We start from the raw sequence: 23,476 nt of genomic DNA on the forward strand, positions 1-23,476 counted from the left end.
CCCCCTCCCCTGCTGGTATCTCACAGTCCGTCTGAAAGAGACGCGGCTCAGTCTCGTCGCTCCTCGTATTCGAAGCGGAACAAGCGCGCTGTGCTGAAGGAGGAGCGCTGATCTTCACCGCGACTTAAAAAAACGACATTTTTTCTATTTCTATATATATAAATACAAAGATATTTATATAGAAAAAAATATATATTTATATTGATACGTATAGATATATATTCTTTCTTTTTGTTCTTTTTTTTATTTTGGACTTAAATGTCCCTTGGATGGAACGCGCGCATATTTGGCCGTAGTGCGCGTCACTTCATCCCAGGGCTTAGAATAAACCAGTTCCCACTCACTGGAGAGTGTGGACGTGGAGAGGAGGTGGGTAGGATGGAGACCCCGCTCCCACTAGAGCCACTAGACTGGAGCCCAGAGGTCCATGTGGATCCACTATGAGCCTGGCCGGGACCACACTGCCGTGATGTTCAACACGTCGGGCGTCGAACTCACTCCCAAGAACCACCAGGAGCGAGACCTTTCCGAGGTGATCAACGGCACCGTGCAGCTCCTCCACGCCGCGCTGGTCACCATCGGTCCCACTGCGGCGTGGAACGAGTCCTGCGGGGAGCAGCTGCAGGACTTCGGCCGCCCGGAGAAGATCGTTATCGGCGTGATGCTGGCGATGATCACGGCGATCACCGTGATGGGGAACACGCTGGTGGTGATCGCCGTGTCCGTGGTGAAGAAGCTGAGACAGCCCTCCAACTACCTGCTGGTGTCCCTGGCCGTGGCGGACCTCTCCGTGGCCGTGGCGGTCATGCCGTTCGTCATCGTGACCGATCTGACCGGGGGAAAGTGGCTCTTCGGTGAGGTCTTCTGCAACATCTTCATCGGCATGGACGTGATGTGCTGCACCGCCTCCATCATGACCCTGTGCGTGATCAGCGTGGACAGGTGAGCTGCCCCCCAAAAGTTTCAGAGTGAAACGCGACCCTTACCTGTAACATAAGAATAATATCATGGAAACATGGACTGTAGAACCTGCAGGACGTCAGTGGGTCTTCAGATCAAGTTTGTGAATGTACTGATGAGTTAAGAGAGTTACTACCGACCCCTGTGGGGTCCTTCAAGAGATTCCAGGGGGTCCTCGGGAAAATCGTAGTTTAACTGACAAGTCGTTTGCCCCATTATAAAATGTACAATAATGACTGTTTTCTTGGTTTTTGTGTCACTGTTATCTCGGTTAAGTGTGGATGTTTGGTCTAAATCAGGGTTGTTCAACTGGTGGCCTGGGAGCCAAATGTGGGCCACTTATCAGTGTAGTGTAGCCTGGCCCTTTGAATTACATTAAATAAGACAGAAAGAAAAAGAAAAGAAAAGAAAAACCCCAGAAACTTAATTAAATGTCCTCCAGAGGCAGTTTTCCCTGTAGTCCAGCCCCATTTCGGTCTCGACCAATCATAATTTGCTTACTCACTACTGTAATTATTTAAATAATCTGGCATATTACTCAAGTGTTGTTTGGTGAGTAAACACGGGGCTGAGTGGGAAAACATCTATTGACAAACTGGTTACATTGGTTACGAGTTACATAATGTTTCTGGTTCACAGTGTCATTAGGAGAAATACCTGATGGCTCAAAGTCAGTTAAAAAAAAGAAAAGAAAGCATTTTAAAGCGTAGCCAGACTATTTCAATACAATTTATAAATAAATCATGAACCCTGAGCTGGCGGCAAGCAAACAATCCGTCCCCCACTAGAATGTAGCTGAATAGCCCTGGTCTAAATCATATCTAGCAATATAAATCTTATCAGATGGGTGGTCCCAGAGAAAATGCCTGATCAAATGGTGTCCGAGGCTTATCAATGCCCATATCAAATCGAGGGTCCTTGATATGAAAAGAGGGTTGAGGATCACTGTCCGATAGCAAAGAGATCGCGGACGCAAGAAGGCAGTGCTGCGATGGGTGTGTGAGCAGCAGGTGAGGTGAGCCGGTGGGATTCTCCAGCTGTGGTTAAACAGGGATTCAGTGAAAAGATCTATGTGTAGCTCGCATTTAATTTACAACCAGAACGAGGGAATCCCCCCCACAAGGCTGCTTAGCCACCACTTCTTCTCGTTATTTCTTCATGCTACATTTCTGACTGGCTGACATGCTTACAGTTTTGTTTATTTATATTTATATTCATCCACATTTTGTTATTCGTGTGGGCTATTTCCAAACAAGCTGTGCATAATATGAAAATGGAAATGCCGTAATCCTATTTAGCTACATCTCCCCAGATCATAATGTGATTATTATTCTTTTTTTTTTTTTTTATAAAAGAATAGAACAACATGCAGAGTGCATATTCAACTTCACATCACTAAAATAAAAATAAAAAACAACAACCTTTCTTTCCTTCATATGGCTCAAAAACAGGATGCCCCCGCCCAGCCACAAAGCACCAAAAAGAGGATGATTTAAAAATGATCTATCAAGAACGCTTTCAAGGCCGCATTTGTGGTCCATGCTTTGAACCCCACCCCCAATATTTTCCATTAATTGCTTTGAAACGGATCTCTTAAAGTTCATTATATGATCAAAATGGGCATAAAAGGGATCACTCTACGCTGTAGCTCACAGACACTCCCTTTCCGTCAAGATCGAGTTAAAAGAATCAACTTTCTTAGAATAACAGACCCTAAACCTGAGGGTTGCTGCTGCACGGTGTCATGTGCCAGGGACAGCAATTGGAAAACATCCTCTGTTCTCGCCAAAATCCTGAAATAAACAAGTTATCGTGCTTTCTTTTTTTTTGCTGGATTTCTGTTCAGGTTATTTTCCCTTAGCTCATGAAGCATTCTTAACTCAATACATTAAACCCGGATTATGGCCGTCGTGAATTTGATAAACAAGTGGACAGGAGGTAATGCAGAGCGGCTAATGCTATTAGGAGAGGAAACCGGAACATGGATATGAGACTGTGATTAAAATGCTTTGGCTCCAAATTAGCCGGATAAGTGTGACATATGAACCCCAATAAGCCGCTGTATATATATCAACAAGTGTTGGTGGAAAAATGGTGTGGTGAGACGTTCTTTGCCTTCACGTTGTTCAGGAACCAGCGGGAGGTTAGGGGTCACAGTAATTACAGAGCCCGGGATGGATGATTTGGTGTAGACTATCAGTGGTCACCTTGTACTGAACTCATCCCACGGCTTCCCTTATAGAGAACATAAGTCACCGGGGCCTTGGAGGTGAAAACGGAACGTTCTTCTGACCCCTGTGCTGGCCCTCTCCACTATTAAACAGGGGGAAGGGGGCCAACTGGCAACCTTGGTCGCTTAACCCCTGGACCCCTTACCATAATCGATATCGCCGTTCTCATCAGCTCCTCTTTAATTCTGAGTTTTAAATGACTCATAGCATGTGGTCAGAAATGGCCTCCTCCCCCCTTGGTGCAAACATGTCCTAAATGATGAAGTGGGCCATTCAAGTGGCTCCGACTTAATTTGTTACCTTGGCATTAAAATGCGCACACCCGCCATATCAATCAGAGAGCACAAGCCAGAGATTATTTTAGCATTTTTCATTTGTCATGAAACAAATGAAAGCATTGTGAGTGTGACCAGGCACGGCTCTGTGTCAATTAGAAATAAATACTCGAGATGAGTAAAAAATAAAAATAAAAAAAATAAAATATAATGCACATTACCTCGATTAACCTTCTGCTGTGACGGTCAAATCCAGGACGATGATGATGATAACTTGCTTCGCTTGTGGGATCCGCGATTCGAGCAGCCCCTAAAAAATGCTTTTGATCTCCTCGATATTAGGTTCATATTAAACTTTGGGGATCGTGTTTGGTGATAGCTTAGACAAACTGAGACAATTATTTCGGAATTGCACTGGACTCAACCCTGTACATAGATGCGGGACGATTTTTGGGTGTTAGCTCTCCTGCTGTTGTACGGGGCTCCCGGTGGTATACATAAATTCAAGCTGTCAATTTTTGGGTCGAGAAGATTAAGCGTGGCACAGGCCTGGTATCGATCAGCCACGGCTTACTGTGTCCCCTTATCATTAAAAGTTCGACACTCGACTTTATGCTGTGCTATTGATCTTCGTTGAGAGAGGTCCTTTAAATTCACTGAGGAGCAGTAGCTGCAGTATGACTTTGAGGGAATGAGGGGAGGGACAAATGCCAACACGTGGACTACGATGGCTATGATGTCAAACACAGGCCTTTGAGCAATGCCCAGGGAGGCATCGTGCACCGTGTTAAGTTCAAATCCTCTACGATGCTGCATGGGACGCCACCAGTGGGAAGGAGCAGAGTGACATGAGTGGAAGAGTGAGAACAATGACTCAAGAACAGCGAGGGGGGATTACACTCTCTGTAAGTGGTGTTGGATTTGTCTGTACTGTCGTGATACGGTGGCATAGGAAGTGTGAGAGAAAAATGCATATGATCAATTATTTGAATGAGGTCTTACCTGTTTTATATAGGACAATTGCCTTTTACGTATGTTACCTAGCTTTTAAAACACTTTGCCTCTGGGTTTTTTTGAATTAGTCTCTCAGAGTTTTGTTTATGTGAAGAGACTGCTCTTTCTAACTATGTTTGTCTATTGTAGTATAAAGACGAGATCACATTTCATCCTCACTCAACCTTGTGTGGAGATAAGGGTAACTTGACAGCGCATTGAGTGTATGATGTCAGAGCGTACCTGTGACCTGGGTTATGGCTGTTAACCCATTGTATGAGCTCTAATGATTTGTTTGATTTGATCAATGGATGATTGGGGGGGCATTGTCTTGTAAACGACACCTGAACAAAGGTACACAACCTCTCATCGGTATAAAGCCTTCTTCGTCAGAAGCAGGAGCAGATTGGTCAGAACACTGCTTTGGAGCAGTACTGAACCTTTCTCTTTATTCTGCAGAATAAATATCTTGAATATACTCAGTTTTTGTTTTCTTGTAGCGGGCAGACAACCTCACCGATCATTGCAGAAGAATTTCTTCCACAGAAGTCACACTACAGTGGAGTAGTATAAGACCAGTTGTAAACAAATCATACTGTCTCTTGTGAGAGATATGTATGTCTTATGGTGTATTGTGAACTTTATATATGAATGAAAAGGAGTTGTATGGATCAGTGTCTAGTAGAAGTTGTCCACGATACGTTAAGCGGTTTGAAAGACTTGCCGCTTATCACTGGCCTGGCTTTAAAACCGATCGAGGAGCTTCCTTCACCGCGGCAGAATTTGTGTCTGCAGATGCTGATTTGTGACTGTGATAGCTGCGCTCTTGGATGAGTGCCCATTCATCACCTCTGATCGCTTGGATGCAAAATGAATCCAATGCAGTGAAGAGCAAGACTCACGGACGAAAAGGAAAAAATAGACACAAAAAAAATCAATAAAATAAAAATGTTCTTGATCTTGAGCAGTAGATGGCCTGCAATAAACCCTCGAGATCTTGATCCCCATAGTCTGTGTCAGAGACCATGTGAGACCTCTACCTCTCAGATAAAGGAAGCTGCTCTGGGGCCAGGAGCAACTTTGCTCCATTGCCTAGTCCACATAGTACCTGACTCCATCCTTAAAAGTTTGTTTCCCATGTGACTGGTTGTTACCCTGCTGAGAGTTATATGATGTATCTTTAATAATTCAATGACCATATATAAATGATTCATGTCCAACATCAGGGAAAAAGGATACTTCTTTTTTAAACTTGCCCCGCTGCCTCGTAAAAAACGGCAGATAGCACAAAAGGGAACTATAGTGCTTTGCTCCGGCAAGACCATTCAATTTACAAATAACAAACACACGGTTTTACCCTGAATGGAAGGATGGATGAATGGATGGAGATACTGTATGTCTGGCTTAAAATAGAAATGCCCCTTTGGCCGGAAGGCTCCAGTCCCTTGATTTAACCCCCTGACAGCACCCGTTGCCCGATAGAGTCCTCGGCCTTGGGGTGTCGAGAAGAGAGAGGGGGAGAGAGGGAGGGCGAGAGAGAGCGAGAGCGAGAGAGAGAGAGTGTTGTGGTGTGGCGTGTGGATGGGATGGTTTGAGCAGCCCCACCTGACCTGGATCTGGGTAATTGGGTCAGGGTGGCTGCATACCTGTTGCTCATTGGCTGGGCTAAGGAGCAGCAGGTTAAAACCCCATCCCCAGGATACACTCAGGATAGGAGCCCTGTCATGGCATGTTCCATCTGCTCCAGGTTAGTTCCACCTAGCCTCCTCTCTACAATAAACTGATGTCTACAACACATCGTCGTTTGTGTCTCTGTGCCGGGGGGCCCTGGAAACGCCACTTGGTTGGCGTGTGGCAGGCGAAACTGCCACAAGTGTATTTTGTAATTTTGTGAGGCGGGCGAGTGGCACCCCAGGAGGGGTGGCGCTTGTTTCAGTGGAGATGGGAACGTCTTCCCACAGCAGATGACTTGACCTGGCTGACGCGGCACATGTAATGCAATGTGACACTTTGGCGACTCTCTCTTTGGCCCCCGTTCACTTCTGCCCCCCGCCCCCCAGCTTGCCGCAGTGTCTCGGCATGGCTGGAATACCCGGGAACATGGACAGCACCACCATCACCACCACCACCACCATCATCATCGTCCTCCTCCTCCCCAGTCAGTGCAGCCAGATCAAAGGCAGCACACGCTGCACACGAGGAATGCTAAAAAGAACAAAGAGGCCATCCTTGTGATGTGCGGCGCCGAAACATTCTCGAGGTGTTTCTCCGGGGTGAACTTAACCTCGGAGAGGTTTTTCTTCGGGCTGGAATGCCACCACCACTGGACTTCAACGTCATGAAGGCTTCATTATTATCGGCTCTGTGGTTCTATTGTGTTTTCTTGCAAAAAGGTTGATCCTTAATCTCAAATCCCACCCCGACGCCTGTCGATGTTGGTTTTGCTGGAAAAAACGTACCTCCGCTTGACCCTCTCATCTCGCCGGCTGACCGACGCATTTCCCCTATCTCCCCTCTCTGTGTAAAACGAGGGTTTTTCTGCTCATTGAGAATGCTGGTATGAGACTGCGTTTGCGTTAGACAACTTCTGCTCTGGTTTCTATTTGCCTCCGTTGGTTGTTTTACTACAATATTAAAGGAGCTGGGCCTGAGCGGCATCAGCTGAAATTGAGCGTCCTGGTAGCGTATCCATATTTAACCAATACACAGTGGATAAAGACGCACAACAAATACAGCGGCTTATAGTCGTTCAACACGCTAAATGTGTTAAGTGGACTTGCTGAATAATTATTCAGTGATTAATGTATTACTGTGATGTAACATGTCTGAAGAGAATCAATCGCAGGGGTGAATTCAGAGTTCGAAATAAAATCAGGGTTTTAGCTCGGCAATGATTTTTAATTAGCATTTCCCCGCTGAATCCCGACTCCTGTGTCAAAAAAGAACAAAACAAAACAAAAAAATCACACCGTTTAAAATGTTCTTTGCCTTGGGGCTGACGAGATCCCATGGAGTCGATGGGGGTTAACAAAGAAACAAGGCGTTTTCTTACAGCCCCATTTGAGGAGACACGAGCATCCTCCAATAACAGTGCATTTGCATGTCGCTCTCCGTCAGACGGAAGAAAGGGGGATAATGGATTCTTTAGTCTTTCAGCAGATCGCCATCTCTTGTCATTTTCCGTCTCTCTCCAGACATCCAGTATGTCAACCATTTTCCCTCGCCATCCCCTGGGAGAGGCGAGGTGAAAATGCCAAATTATTGACTCTGTTTCAAAATGTAGTCGCTGCCATCGTATAAATCCTGCTCTTTGAAAATGACAAAGGAGGGCTCCTTTATTTGTCTTAAGCGAACAAAAGGCGAGAGAAAGGTTCACCAGGAACCCAGATAATCGCTTTCCCATTGACTGAGCTCAGTGACAGCATTCTCACGTCAGGCTTGTTAGGGCATTGCAGCTGCTGGAGACTTTGGAAAGTAAAGTTTCCCCATTCGCAGTAGAGATTTGAAGTAAAGATTTGCATCGAGTTTTATAAGCATAGAATCCATAAAATCAATCCATTAATACAAATGCCTCGCAGTATATGGATGTATTTCCAGCGCTGTTTTTGAACGACCTGCATGTGTGGGCCATTTTTACAGCCCCTTCTCAAAGTCAGCGTCCAAGGCTGCCGAAAGTGACAACACAGCATTTTCACTGGAGATTTGGAAAATCCATAGGGCTGGACTTGTCGGCTTTACACTGCAGTTTTTCACATTTGATTTTGAGAACAGGAGGGGGGGTTGCTGCTATTACTCTGCTTCAATTTGGTCACCCGCTACCATTGCTTGGTGATTCTCGGCACCAACCTTCAAAGAAATGTAGAAAAAAAAAAAAGAAGCTTTTTCCGTGTTTTTCAAGGGTTTTTGGGGCACTGCATGCCATTTGTGGCTCGACGCCACGCCAATCTGTGCTCTGATCTCTCTCTTGTGGCATAGCCTTTGTAAAAAAACCCACAAAATAACCCCGATTGCTTTTTAAGTTTCAAGTGAATGGACATCAAAGCAACGATACTGGGCTTGTACCAGTAAGTAGACGTTGGCCCATAAACCCGCCGCTTTTTGTGGACCGTGGCTTCTGGGATTTTCCTCGCCTCGCCGTCTCCGTGATGTGCTGGAGTCTTTTCAGTCAGAAGTTCTCGACTGTGTCACTGTGGTTTCCCCGTCAGTGTCAATCATTTGAGTGTTATATCTTTGTGTTATATTTGGTGTCTGTGCCAATGTACACTTTTGACGCACGTCAATTTCTGGTGTGATATTGTTCGACTTTACATATAGTTCCTTCCCCACTTCGAAGGAATGATGGTGTAGTGATGGTGTAGGTAGACCTGGAGTGGATATTTGGTTTCTGATTAAGGACGTTTTTGTTGTTTTTATCTTCCTCTACATATAAATAATAATTTATAGGTATTGATTCGCGCAGAGGAGGTTTTTTTGGACTTATATGGCATTATATGGACGATTATTAGACATGATCCGAACAATAAAGAAAAAACCTGTTTGCTTCCTTGTTGGGACAAGGGAGTAAGCAGGGAAAGTACCTAGACAAAGCGTCTAGTCTACAGTATATAGGACGAGACACAATGTGCATAGGAACTCCATTTTTGACACCTGAAAAAAAACGTGCCAAAAGTACCAAACCCATGTCTCGATGGGTATCTATAAAACAGCTTGACCTACAATATTAGTTGACAAAATTAATTTAGTCCTAATGTAAAAGGGCAGTAAATCAATTGCAGGTAAATACCAAGTGGCTATATTTTACATTTAAAGACCTCTTGATTTTGCTAGTTTGCTGTAAGACATCCTCATGGTCCTTCTAAAGATTATATATTATATATTATACAATTTAAAAATTATACAATTTGATATATATATGTCTAACGGAAAGATTCTTTATTGTCACACACCACAACACGTGCACCCATGCGGCGACAGCGGCACACTCAAGTGCTTCACTTGCTTGAAACTTGTTCTCTGCATTCCACCCAGCCTCAGTTTGTCCTTCCTCCAGGGGGCAGCCAGGAGCAGCGGGCAGCAGACAGGGACCAACTCCAAACGTCCATCATTGCTCAGACGACGATCTTCTGCATGTTTTTGGTGGGGGTCGTTACCAATGTTGTATGGAGGAAACCCCATGTGAGCACGGGTAGAACATGCAAACTCCACAGAAAGGCCCCTAATCGAGAGAACCCACCTGAGCGTGGTGCCAACAGGCACTGTGCCACTGTGTGTGTGTATATATATATATATATATATATATATATATATATATATATATATATATATGATAAAGTGTTATATATTCATACTTAACACACACACATATATGTATACATATACACACACACACACACACACACACACACACACACACACACACACACACACAGACACTGTATACACAATATGTGTGTTTGTATGTGTGTGTGTATATGTGTGTGTATTTACTGTGTATATATATATATATATATATATATTCATTTCTTCTTAAATCTTTTAAAGGTCAGGAGTAAAACCAGAGGAGGTAGAAAATGCCCCCCTCCTCCAAGATCTGAGATTTCCTCTGAGGTTTTTTTTGCCGACCGAGGCCACTGTCCCCTGAGACAAAGTGCACTACGTCATGAGCCGAAGGGAAGGTAACGGAGATGGACGCCCTTCTCCACACTCTTTCATACTCCTCCTCGCACCGAAATGACAGACGGGCCGGAGCGCAGTTTTTTTTTTTGTTTTTTTTTACGTTATTTTATTTTCCACCGCTGACTTTAGCGGCTGTATAATGATGAAGCGAGGGGTTAAGCGCACTGATGAATATTCAAGCGAGCGTCTTGGACTGACCTAACTAAGATGAGTTTGTTGATTTGGAGCTCTGGCGTGCATGTGATGGGGAACAGGATTGGAGTTTCTCTTCCCCTTTTTGGGTTCTAACACACTCTCTGCACTCTTCCCTTTCTGGCACGGCTCTTTGAGGCACACAGAGGCGCAGCCATATTGTGGCGTAAGCGAACGGGTCAGCAGGGAGCAGGGCTTTCTAACCGCAGCACGCATCCCGGTGATAATTTGGTTATAAAAACGCAACTTTATGCAGGATGCAGAATATGTGCATATACGGGGCGCAATCACATGTCACATGTCACATGTGTATATTATATACATTACAGTAATGCTGACCCTGACTCATACACAATATAAGCATCATGAAAACATGTAGAGCTACTGTCACCATTTGAAAACAGACAATTCCAGAGGTGGTTTATGACCGTGGGAGACATTTGGGCTAAGGTAAACATACAGATAATGGAGAGAGGGGGAGAGAGAGAGAGAGAGAGAGAGAGAGAGAGAAACAGAGGGCGAGAGAGAGCGAGAGCAGTTAACTTAATTGTTGTCATTTAGAAACAAGGTCATCTCCTGTGTTAAGTTAGCTAGTTTATGTTTGAATGAATGAACGAAGGGGGGAAATAGGTGACTGACCAATCGGAATCGAGCTGCGATTCCGATTGGTCAGTCACCTATTTCCCCCCTTCGTTCATTCGTTCATTCAATCATGTCATGGTCAATGGTGGCACTCAGCGGTCAGTTATTCTTCATAATGGCCGCAGTCTGTCAGTAATGGCCGTTGTCGCGGGCAACCACTTCTCTGCCTGGTTTCACGCCCCTCGTATTGCTCCATCTACTTGCTAATGCTTACACTAGATAGCGGCGACATGTTGTGTCGCTACATAGAAACTGCAGTGGAAGGGTGGTGCTGCACGTGCAGTGGTGGGAAAAAGCACTCAAAAGCCAAACTTCAGTAAATATCTTACTAAAAAACTAAAGTCACTCATTAGAATACTACTTGAGTAAAGTCTTAAAGGGGCTTAGGGACTTACGGAACAGACTTGGCAGAAATGGAATATAATATTCACAAGTATGTTTTAATTTGTGTATAATCTCATGAAAATAAGAACCTTAGAATGGGCCGTTTTTATCTACATAGGGAGCGTGTACGTTTCGCGGAGGCAGCCATGTTGTCCGCCATGTTTCTTCTACGGTAGCTCAGAACGGACAAGCCAAACATCGGCTCTAGTGATGGCCTTTCGCATTTTATCACTAGTTTCATGGCCACTGTCTCTTCCACGGAGGCCGCCATGTTGGAGAGGGGTATTCAGTTGATTGTGATCTGCAACCTCACCACTAGATGCCACTAAATTCGACACTCACTGCACCTTTAAAGTAGCTGATATTAACAGTAATTAAGTATCAAAAGTAATTATAAGGTATTCAATTGACTTAAGTATCAAAAGTAAAAGTGAATGCTGTGGAGAAAAAACTTTTTTGCTCTGATTTTATTCTGGTTGCCAATATTTCCGTATTTTTCAGGAAGCACAAGAAGCATGTCATTCGGTACGACGCATCTTTCACTCCGTGAAAGTGTTCAGGGGAAATGTATTGGAGTTAAAGTATACTTTTTTGGCTGTAGCTGAGTAATGTAGCTGAGTAAAAGTAAACGTCGGCAAAAATATAATAACTCAATTAAAGTACAGATACTCAGCAAAAATATTTATGTACAGTAACAAAGTTTTATTTTACTTTCTTACTTTACACCAATGGCCCCATGTACATACTGTAGGTGACATAGGTTCATCAGGGTGTAGGGTGTAGGTTTTTTTGTTGGATGAATAAGTTCGTAATGTTCTTGCAGCGTTAGCTACCTTGTTGTGGACTACTTTTCTTGGCGGCTTAGCTCTTAAACTAGGCGTAGTAGTTCTTAAAACCATTTCAAGTCAATATTCCGTCTTCATGTATTCTATTATTTAGAAAGTAGCCGTGGAATAAGCTGGATAATTGGCAGCCAGCAGGTCATTATCACAACTACTCTTGTCAAACCTCTGCTACTTAATGAAACCCTAAAGGGCCCGTTTTGGTTGGCAGAGTAAATTACAAGATTATATTACAATTGACTTAAAATAACATTACTTGATCATCGGTTCATAGAACCGTTGAATTGAAGCTCTAGTGCCCGACGACTACTCTGTATAACCAAACTCTTCTAGGGTTTTGTTTTCGTTTTGAGAATTGCATTAACTCATCTTATCTAACATCCGTTAAATATCCCAAGCATGGCAGGATGTTGTATAACACGTGAAGTCATTATCTACTTATTCCATCAGAGTTCTGTGAGAACCGTGACAATACGCATGCTCTGTGTTCTGCCGCTGAGGTTGTGAAATTTGAAGCTGACCACTTTACAACCATTAGGAGGAAGTAATAAAGATTCCATAAAGATACAGTATCTTTACTTAAGGACTGTTTCCTCCCTATTTTATATGTTGATATTCATTGATGGATCTTTTTTCTTTTTTAATTGGGTTTTGGAATAGGTAACTTAATTCAGGGGATAGTTTTTCTCACTTCTTCCACGGTCCCTTGGCAGGTTGCCGGAGGTTGACTGTTGGATTTTTCATTGGCGCGCGGCACTCTGAAACTCCAACTCTGAAACTCCAAGCGTGCATGACTCCGCGCAATCGAGAACGAATGAAATCCGAGGGTCAAATCGTTTCCGCAACCGAAAAAGGAGAACACTGCCTTTCCCGGGGCCGGGAAGACCAAACGGAATGACCACCCCCAAACCGCCACGACCGAAACGTCCGCAGGTTGACATTTGGGTAATCAACTTCCCTTCGAACGGTGTATTGATTCCGGTGGAGAGCGGGCCGTGGAGGAACACGCCGTCGGCCACTCGGGGGTAGTTGATGGTGGGAATGGCAAGGCGAGGCCGGGGCCACGGCCCGGGCGGAGGTCAACACGACAAGTGTCAGCTGAGAAAGCATAACCGTCCAGCGATGACTCATTGAGGATGTTTATATAAGAGTCTATTTTAACAGGAGATGATCTGCAAACAAACGATCCCTCCATAGCTTAGTCATGCTGACCGACGAGAAGTGAGAAGAAGTGGACCCTGGTTAAAGGTCAGTCTAACTGATGAGGAGCAGGAGTTAGTCATAAAGAGTGGTTGGACTCTTGGTGAAGTTGGTGAACTCCACTGGGTTCGCCTCGTCGTACAGGTGGAAATTGCTTGTCCCGACACTTATTGCGGTTTCATTTTTCGGCCAGAGTAGTAGCCTCAGTATTGCCCTTAATAATAGTGGTCGTTAAAAAGAAAGAGGGAAGGTTAATGAAACGTCCCTTCCGGCACTGAGCTCGCCCTGTCAAAAAACGATGAAGACGTTTTACCTGAGTGTCGATGCTTTTGCTTTTTGAAAGGGGGGGGTGAGCACGTAACTGTAAATGTCGTGCTCCTTTCGACTTATTAGAATTGAAGGTTTTCACAGTCGATTGCGTTTTACATAAGCGCGGCGGCCTGGGAGCCCTTGTTCCCTACACAAAGTGGATTGATCAAAATACATTGAAGGCGCTGAGACAACATGGAGCCCTGCACGCACGCACACACACACACACACACACAGACAAACACACACACACACACACGCACACACACACACACACACACACACACAGACACACACACACACACACACACACACAGAGCTTTTGTCCAACAGGAACTACAAGATAAAAATAGCTTCTCGGCAAAGGATTGGGTACATTTCAGCAGTCTCCCTTTTCCTTTGTGCTTACACAGACCAAACATGAAAGCGGCAAAATGTAGTCCGCAAAAGCTTGCAAGTGCACTTCACAGTTGTGTAAAAGACGTGCGGCTTGATTTCAGATGATATGTGTGTCCGAATACGCTTGTTTCACAATCACGCAGACCGTATATAGTACAATCCAGGGGAAGAATGCGAGGGAATCCTCCAGAAACAGAGTTTCTGTGGGGAAAAAACCCCCACAAAAAAACAAGAAATGAAGCAAGCGATGTCACAGAGGAGCCGTGGCCTGCCTCTCACGCTCCTTCCTTTTAGGGAGAACTGTTCTAAATTTGCCCCAGCGTCTTCCCAGCCCAATTGTAACTTAGTAAATATTTCACCGTGTGTCCTCTCTCAGACATAAAAGGTTTGAGTGGTGCTCCTGGACTTGACTGGCGGACCACTGCAAACACTGAGGCTGTTTTGGCATTTGCAGAAATAGAATACTGTGCCCTCGCTGGTAGCCTAGCGGAAGTAATAGAGTTCTCCATTAACTCGGGTGCACTGTTTGTCTGGGACCAAGCAATCCCTAAGGGCTAGTATATATGCTATTTATTTATATATATATATGTATATATATATCTACAGTATATGAAATAAACAACATACATTCCAACCCCAGGTCATACATTCCAATTCCCCGGGGTCATGTGAATTTACTCAAAAGCAGAGGAATTTTTCATTTAAAATCTACAGCCAAAGAGTATAGTTTAAATTAAACATTATTTAAATGTAGATATTTAAATAAGTTAAATACTTGTGCTCACTTACTGTTACATAAGCAAAACATCATTTCCAAGATATTTGAATACGATTATGTTAATCTCTCCTTCAAATACTCTGCTCCTTAGGCAGTCAAATTTGTCATTTTTCCTTCTATCTTTCTTTCCACAAAACATAATAAACGTGTATTTGTTTCCGTGTCGCAGCCACAAGCACCCCAAATGAAATGACAACAAATCGATGTTCATGCTCCCTCATCCTCTTACCATGAAAAGATAAAGGATAAATGAGAATGAGATACATAGTCTCCTACAACCTGACAATGGTATCTCCCGGTAAAGTTGGTGAGAGGACTTAGCATCCACTGAGAGTGCCCCCTCTCCCTCCCCCTCTCGCTCTCCCTCTCCCTCTCCCTCTCTCTCTATTTCTCTCTCCCTCTCTCCCTTTCTCTCTCTAAAGGCCAAAAATGAGTCACAGGCTGCAGAAAACTACACCCCAACCCCCTCAACAGCCCAACCCCTCCACCCCCAGCCACCTCTCTAATTGAATAATGCATTCATAGAGGAGTGTTGCATTACTGTGTATCCATTATGTATTCCTGCGTGTTCCCCCAGCATGGAACGCGCCCATCCCAGGGATCCGTCACGTATATCTATCTGACATTGCTTGCCTGGATGCAGTCCGTCCACTCCGCAAACTCAAACCACTTGTTAAGTGAAAGTTGTACTCTGGGCATAGTAATGATTGGGGGCTGGGGGCCGGGTACATGCAAATTGTTACGCAACAGCCACACAAAACGGAGGCTTTCTCTGAGAGGAGGAAAGAATAATTCCTCGCCATGTGCCGTGCGAGTGCACACCGGGACCCTGCTGAAAGTTCCGCTCGGGTAATACACACAAAAGACGCGTGGCCCAATGACCTTACCTGCACTGCCCGTGACCCAGCAATTCAGTTCAAATCTACGTCTCTCTCCAATCTACATCTATATATGCTATACTGTACATATGAAATGAAGATGATATTCATGAGGGACACAAAGCTAAATGTCGTTTGAAGGCAAGTCTAGTTTTGAGATGATTGATGTTTGGAGAAAGCTGGGAATTGTCCCAGTTTTTACTAAATGTGAAACCTTTTGCACTCAAGTGTATCATGTTTTGGTTTTTGGGTTCAGCACTTCACTCTAGAGCTGCCCAGTTGAATTAATATTACTTCTGTACGGCTTTTCAAAAGCTAATGTAAGAGAGCTACAGTAATGGACCGCCAGGCGATAACACATCCGACACTCGACGCAACCTCTCATTTTAATGCCCGTCTCCATGAAATAAATGAAGAGCCCCCCTAACGTGACTGTACTCTGATTTAAGGCGCCAATTTGGCTTTATAAGGTTTAATGGCGCATTAAGATGCAGCATTCGTACTTAAGGACTGTCCAGAAAAACAAAGCAAAAAAACAAGAATCAAGCTGTGTTGAACAATCACAGGCATCAAAGGGGCTCTTAGACCAGCATCCAGGTTCTTTCAGAGCCACTGAAAAGATAGTACTTATCTGAAAACAGCCTGAAGATGAGGTCTTCATTAATTCCTTTCCCTCTTTCTCCCGCCAGGTACTTGGGGATTACGCGGCCTCTGACCTACCCGGCGCGACAGAACGGCCAACTAATGGCAAAGATGATCCTGGGAGTGTGGCTGGCGTCAGCATCCATCACCCTGCCGCCCTTCTGCGGCTGGGCCAAGAACGTCCACACAGCCGGTGTGTGCCTCATCAGCCAAGACTTTGGCTACACCATCTACTCCACAGCCGTAGCCTTCTACATCCCCATGCTGGTCATGCTGGTCATGTACTACAAGATCTTTAAGGCGGCGCGCAAGAGCGGAGCCAAGCACCGCTTCACAGACTTTGTGCGGCGTGAGCGCCTGGAAACGGTGGCCAGCGAGGCTCTGCGCATGCAGGGCCTGAAGCCGCCCGGCGTGGCTGAGGAGTGCGCCGCCCTGTCGCGCCTGCTGAGCCGCGAGCGCAGGAACATCTCCATCTTCAAGAGGGAGCAGAAGGCAGCCACCACGCTCGGGGTGATCGTGGGGGTTTTCGCCGTGTGCTGGCTGCCGTTCTTCATCCTCTCCACGGCGAGGCCCTTCATCTGCGGTGTGGAGTGTAGCTGCGTGCCCATTTGGCTGGAGCGCACGCTGCTCTGGCTGGGCTACGCCAACTCCCTCATGAATCCCTTCATCTACGCCTTCTTCAACCGAGACCTGCGCTCGACCTATCGTGACCTGCTCCGCTGCCGCTATCGCAACATCAACCGCCGGCTGTCTGCGGTGGGCGTGCATGAGGCTCTCAAGGTGTGAGGATGATGACGCTTCTTGTGTTCTTGTATGATTGATATTTAAAGGCTGACCTGTGCGAAGGGGGCCTGTAGATAAGACATGGAATGACAGAATAGGAGTCACCGTTAATGGTGCTCTTGCTCCTCCGCAAAGGCAGAGAGACATTACTTCAATGTCTGTATGACTCAGTTCTTTTTTGGGGGGGGGGGAGGTGGAAAATCACTGAGCGTACTTGATGGGCTATTCAAGTTGACACTGCTTTTGTGTATATGCCACAATTTTGTTCCGGCCTGACCAAGAAAATGACAAGCAACCGGTCAGTCATTCAAGAAGAGAAAAAAGTGAATTGATTTCGGTGTATTTGCTCAAAGGATGCTTGAGCGAGGTAAGCCGCGGATACTGTTGGTTCAACTTCCCGCTACACCCTTAACGTGCAGATGACAAGACTTTTTCAGGCCAAATCACATTCTGTACAGGTATCCATAAATGTATTAACCACTGGAGGCTAATGTTTTTCAAAACCGAAAATAAATAAATAAAAAGAACAGCATTGTTCCACCTAGAGGAGGGATTATTGACCCATTTCATCTTCCCATCTCTCAATCAGCTCCCACCGAATACAATCCTTTGGGTCCTTGGCGAAAACACAAATACTCATAAAATACCTCTAAGTGTAGCACAAATGTTTACTGAAAACAATGGCAAGAAAAGTTGGGAGGGTGTCAGATGGAGCTAAATGGATTATTTTCTTAAAACCACTGCAACCGCCCCTAAAAATCGAATCAAAACCTTTACGAGGATCTCTGTTGAGTGAGGTCCGCATGAACCACGTTTCTCTAACGATGCTGCTGCCTGCATCAATCAGGAGACAAAAAAGGTGCAAATAGTGCTGGGCGATAAAACGATAACAAAAATGATCCCAATATTTCTTTCCTCGATGTCGAAATACAACCGGGTCAATAATTTCAATGTCTCCCGCAGATTTCTTAATTGATAGAAGCGTTAGGCAAGTAGCAATGGAAAGCTAATCAATTTGGACGAGCTAACGATGACCTTTCACCTCCAGCCAATTACATTTGTCGATATGGAAAGAAGCCCCGCCCCGCAGCGGAGACTGTCCAGAATGAGTAACTCGGAGAAGGAGAAAGGTGATGCATCGTTGACAAGAGGGCCAAATACATCCATAGTTTGGTGTTTTTTGGGATATTTAAGTTCCAACCCAAAGCAGACGGTAAATATCAATTGTGTCAAATATGTCGACAACAGGGGCAACACCACAAACTTTATTATTTATTTTGATTTCCGGCCGACTTCCATATTTATTTTGTTTTTGACTTCATCTCAATTTTATTTAAGTGAAATGTTAATCACAGCAGCTGCACTTGTTACTCCCTGTTCGCTTCTTACGTACATTACAAGTGCTGTGCAATCTTCATTGTATAAAAATACTGTTCAGCATTTTATCTTTAGAGTTTCCCCCTCTCTTTCGTTGATATTTATTTTGTTAAAAAAAGAGGACGCTGAATACTGGTACGTTTTGTTGGAATTTTTTTTTTATAATGCAGATGTTTATCTTTATGTTATTTCACCAATAAAAATGTCTTTATAAAAAAAAAAAACGCTTAAAATAAATTGTGATTTTTATATATAGCGTGATAAATATCGTTATCAAAAGGTATGAAATACTTTATCGTGATAACGTTTTTGTCCATATCGCCCAGCGCTAGGTGCAAGTAGGTTTGACATAGCTTGGCACGGTTGTACTCATAGAATGCCTATCAGGAAACCAGATTATGTTGGGACCTCTTCTACTAAACCGTTATTCTGCTGCGATCCATCTGACGACAGTTGACCGCCGTCTTTCTGCTGAAGTTTATGAAGCAATTTGCAAAATACTGGTTCCATTTCACATAGAATTAAAAGACAGGTGTGCCAAAACAAATATACAAATATATATTATTCATATATCATGAATGCAGATCAAATTGACCACTGAGACGTTTGACATTTGAAAAGGCAACGAGAATTTTACTGAATATTAACTGCTTAATATTCCTATAGTGAGCAGTAATGTAATGCTATGTTATGTAATGAGGGACTGCCCATTGTTCCGACGGCCCATTATTCTGAAACCCCAATAGTATGAAAAATGCACGACTGGGAGATTTTTCGGACTTTTGGGGTTTCACAGTTGGCAATCAATGGGAAAGCGAGCAGCGGGGGGGGAGCAATCACGCTCACTCAGTCTACCGCGGTTGGGGTTGTCGCAGGCCTCCGCACTGGAACTGTCCGCGTATGCGAGCGGGACACCTGTGGGACACTCGCGGACCTTCGCTGCCGCGGCTCCCAGTGTCGTCAGCCTTTTCAGACTATTGGGGTTTCGGACCAATAGGCCGTTGGAACAATGGTATGGCACCGTGTAATGCTAGAAATGCCAAAGTTGGAGTTTGGGCGAAGTAAGTTTTCTTTTTTTTAGCGACCTTTAAAATAAAATTTACTTCGAAAACACCGAAAATTCTCAATATTTTTTGGGGAACCATCCTCACTATATGCTGTTCTCCCTCAATACAAGCTGACAACACTAAGCACCCGGCCTCTTTTAACATCGGATGCCTCAGTGGCCATTTGTCTGTGGATCAAATGATTACAGATAAATGAAAGTCTATAAAAAGGTGGAAAATCTGTGAACTTTTAACATGTTCATGAAAATGTTTTGCTCCAATTGCTGCCGTCGCTCAAGGTTTTTTCCCTTTACTGTGAGTAAAACAAAGACTGCAATCCCATTTAAACGGCTAAACATTTCCGTGACTCCCTTCTATCCAAATCAAATCGGGAATCATCCGAGCAGTGAGTGCTTTTTCTACCTCAATTTTTTGCAAAAAATTATGTTTCTTTTCTGGAAATATCAGTATTTATACCTTGCACTGTATTGAAATGAGCCACTATGATAGGCATTGTGTGAAGCTGCTTGATATGGCCAATTTGTCGTTGCCTTCAGAAGCCACATGGATCACTTTGTAAATAAAGTAACACTTGGTTAAAACGTCACTCCTATTCATGTCAGTGGCAGAACAGACTCCTGCAAACATAACTGCTTTAAACACAGCACTCGATGTAATGTTTCTTTCAGCGATACCGTTGGTCCCCCTCCATGGCACCGCATTAAACGTCGCATCAGACAACCTGGAATTGTACGGCGTTTTCGCGCAAATGACATCAGCCCAGTCGAGTGGATTGATCGGTCCATTGTGATAATAATGTAGACGCACCTCGCAGGCACGCCGCGTGCTTTTTTGAAACATTCCTGACATTCTTAATGAACTGGTGAAACAAGGCGCCCGGATAAAAGAGGCTGCTGTGAAATGACATTGACTCCGGGGAGAGTCGTCTCGGGATGGTGACCCAAAAAAAGACGAAAAAAAGACAAAAAAATAAAAAGACGCCTTTATTCTCCACCTGCTCGGAGCAAAATCTTTTATTCAAAACCTAGGTGGCAGCTGTCTTATGTGGCAGCCTGTCTCAGACAGCGCAGCAGAGACGGGGACGGGCAAGAAGCCGGCAATTACAGCAATGGTTTCTCTTCGAGAGATGAGAGTGCGTAAATATTCTTAACCGATTTCCCCCTTTATTTAGAATAAAATAACCATAGTCATCGTTAAATCTGAAGGGATGGGACACTTATTGTCAGCCCTTTTTCTTTTTCCCCATATATTGAAAAAAACGGGGCAGAACGCAATCTACAGAAGAAGAAAATAGAAAATGCTGCAGCTGGGGCCTTTGGTGGGAACATGAAGTAGCAGGAAGACGAATCCTTTCCTTCTCCTCTGCGGTGTCCAGTCTTCCAGCACAAATGTCAGCAGTTGTTACTCATGTGGGATGAGCACGGCCATGGCTGAACGGAGGCTGTCGCAGTCTTGCTTCCTGTGCATGTCCCAATGTGTGTCACCGCTGTCAGCCACGGGAGAACGGGGTGAAATATTCACATGTGATGTGGTATACTCATCAAAGGAAAATAAAACGGTAGTGACAGATTAGTCAGTTCCATATGATGCCCAAGGGGTCCATTGCCAATTATCACAGGCTCTGTGTGTGTGTGTGTGTGTGTGTGTGTGTGTGTGTGTGTGTGTGTGTGTGTGTGTGTGTGGTGTGTGTGTGTGTGTGTGTGTGTGTGTGTGTGTGTGTCTGTCTGTTGGGAGGGGTGCTTGGGGAAAACACACTATTTTTAGTTTGCTCCAGTAATTAGGTGGTGAAGCTTTGATTACAACATTTCGCAAAACAGATCTTACGTTCTAGTTTTTGGTAATGTTCTCTCCGCAGCCCCCAAATACAAATGTGCAAAAATTGGGCGGGAGTTTAAAAAAGCATTGTCTATTTGCACAGCCTCAGGGGAGCGGACGAGCGAGCGCATCAGTCGCGGGGACAACGAGATGGTATTTAAATGGTGGCATGGTTTGGACCAGGACCTTGGAAGGTCACCTTCTGACAATTTGAATCAGGTTGGAGCACACGGTGAAGCAAAAGGCCGACTATGACCCCGACAGTTATCGTATGCACCAACGGAGAGGTATTTGCAGCATCGACGTAGCCTCGAAACCCAGCTTTCAAACCTAAGAGCGGTTATATATACCGCGGTAGACATGTCAATTATGATGTAATCAAATTTACGCGGTGTGACCTGGAATATCAACTTCCTCCCACAGGCGGCTGCCGGCCAATCGCAGCAGGATAGTCTGCTGCTCCGTGCCGCCTCCCGCGGCGTCGTACCCCTGGCAGGTTCCGCGCGCTGAAAGAGGTTATTTGCGCGGTGGCAAAGTGACAGCCAAAATAGTTCCCTCCATCCACTGGAGGCTGCTTGCTTTAATTAGCTTCTGTCAAAGCTGAAAGGTAAACGCATGCATCTTCACCACTGCCAAAGGACCTGTACACGATAGCCTCCCCGGCACCACCGGTCCCTCCCCGCCCACCTCACCCCACCCCACCTAAAATGCACTTCAAAGAAGACGTTGTAGACATCCCCCCCCCCCCGCTCCGCTTCTATTGATTTTGCTGACACACATTTTGTGTTTCAGAGAAGAGTTTGAGGGCGTTGACTCACCGCCTTGTGCGTTCCGCACATATTCACAACAATCGGTGCCAGAAGGGCTCCTCCTACATTCACAACACGAGATGACCGCGGCCGTCGTTGAGCGCCGCATCTGCCGTTTAAATGCATGCGGCTGCGTGAGCGTGTTGATGCTAGTGTTTGGTGGTGGTGGTGGTGGTGGTGGTGGTGGGGGGGTGGGCACCAGCTCATCTACACCGACAAATTGTTCTCCTCCAAACTGTCGTATTGTCAATAAAAGTTGGATGCGATTGCACTTCGACTCCTCCAGGTTGAAATAAAGGATTTATTGAGATGATAAAGAACAAAAGTGGGATGGTTACGAAGCTTTGAGATTGAAGAGACGATGCAATATCGGGGCCAATGCATCTGAGTCTCTTGGTTTTCTTAATTTTATATGGTCGTGTACTTTTAACGCTGAATTATTAGGTTTCAGACAACATTTGAGGGCAGCCGTGATATGTGAGTTTGGTTATACTACATCTTTATTCAGTAGAGAGTGAATGATTCTTTACGTTATTTTCATTGTTTGTGTCCCTCTTGTCTTGTGTCTTCAACTTACTCAATGTACAGTAGAACTATTTGAACTACCTCTCAAGAAAAGCATTTAATGGAGCTGCATAAACATTTTGTTGATCACAAGTAATTTATTCTGCTTTAAAGGAGTTAACGACTGTTAATGTGAGCGTAGAGTCGATTATTCCTCAGCCTGCCAATAGCGTTGAACCACTATCCTCTAGAATGTAAATAACAGATTATATTCCATTTATTGCTCCTATTTACTGCCTACAGATGAATCATAGGCTACACAATGTGGGCCAAATGCAAATGATGAGATGAGATGAAAAATGTGCTCCAAATAATGCATTTATCACTTTTACCAATATTGACACATGGTTATTAGGGGCCACAGAAATATTATTTGGGGTGTGAGGTGGACACAATTATTCTTAAAAAAATACAGTATTGTACCCCCTATTATAAAAAAAACAACCCATCCCATACTCTTCCCTTCACTGAAGCAACTAATAATAATAATAATAATAATAATAATAATAATAATAACAGTAATAATGATAATAATAAAAATGATAATAATAATAATAATAATAACAATAGTAGCACCTAAATTAAAACCTATTGAGAAGGCAAAATATAACTTATTTATAACATTCTCCTCATCATACAGCATTATTTTCCATCGTAATT

General features: G+C 44.4%; 1 protein-coding gene across 1 annotated transcript; it reads left to right on the forward strand.

The window, feature by feature from the left end:
• Positions 1–469: 469 nt before the first annotated feature.
• htr7c (5-hydroxytryptamine (serotonin) receptor 7c) lies at positions 470–17,187 on the forward strand (the record flags this gene model as incomplete). The annotated part of the gene is made up of 2 exons (XM_080003248.1): positions 470–942; positions 16,449–17,187. 2 exons carry the CDS (start codon positions 470–472, stop codon positions 17,185–17,187), a joined length of 1,212 nt encoding a protein of 403 aa, XP_079859374.1.
• Between the last annotated feature and the right edge of the window lie 6,289 nt (positions 17,188–23,476).

The sequence above is a fragment of the Zeus faber genome (genome assembly GCF_960531495.2).
Source record: "Zeus faber genome assembly, chromosome: 7".
In the NCBI taxonomy this organism is placed as follows: domain Eukaryota; kingdom Metazoa; phylum Chordata; class Actinopteri; order Zeiformes; family Zeidae; genus Zeus; species Zeus faber.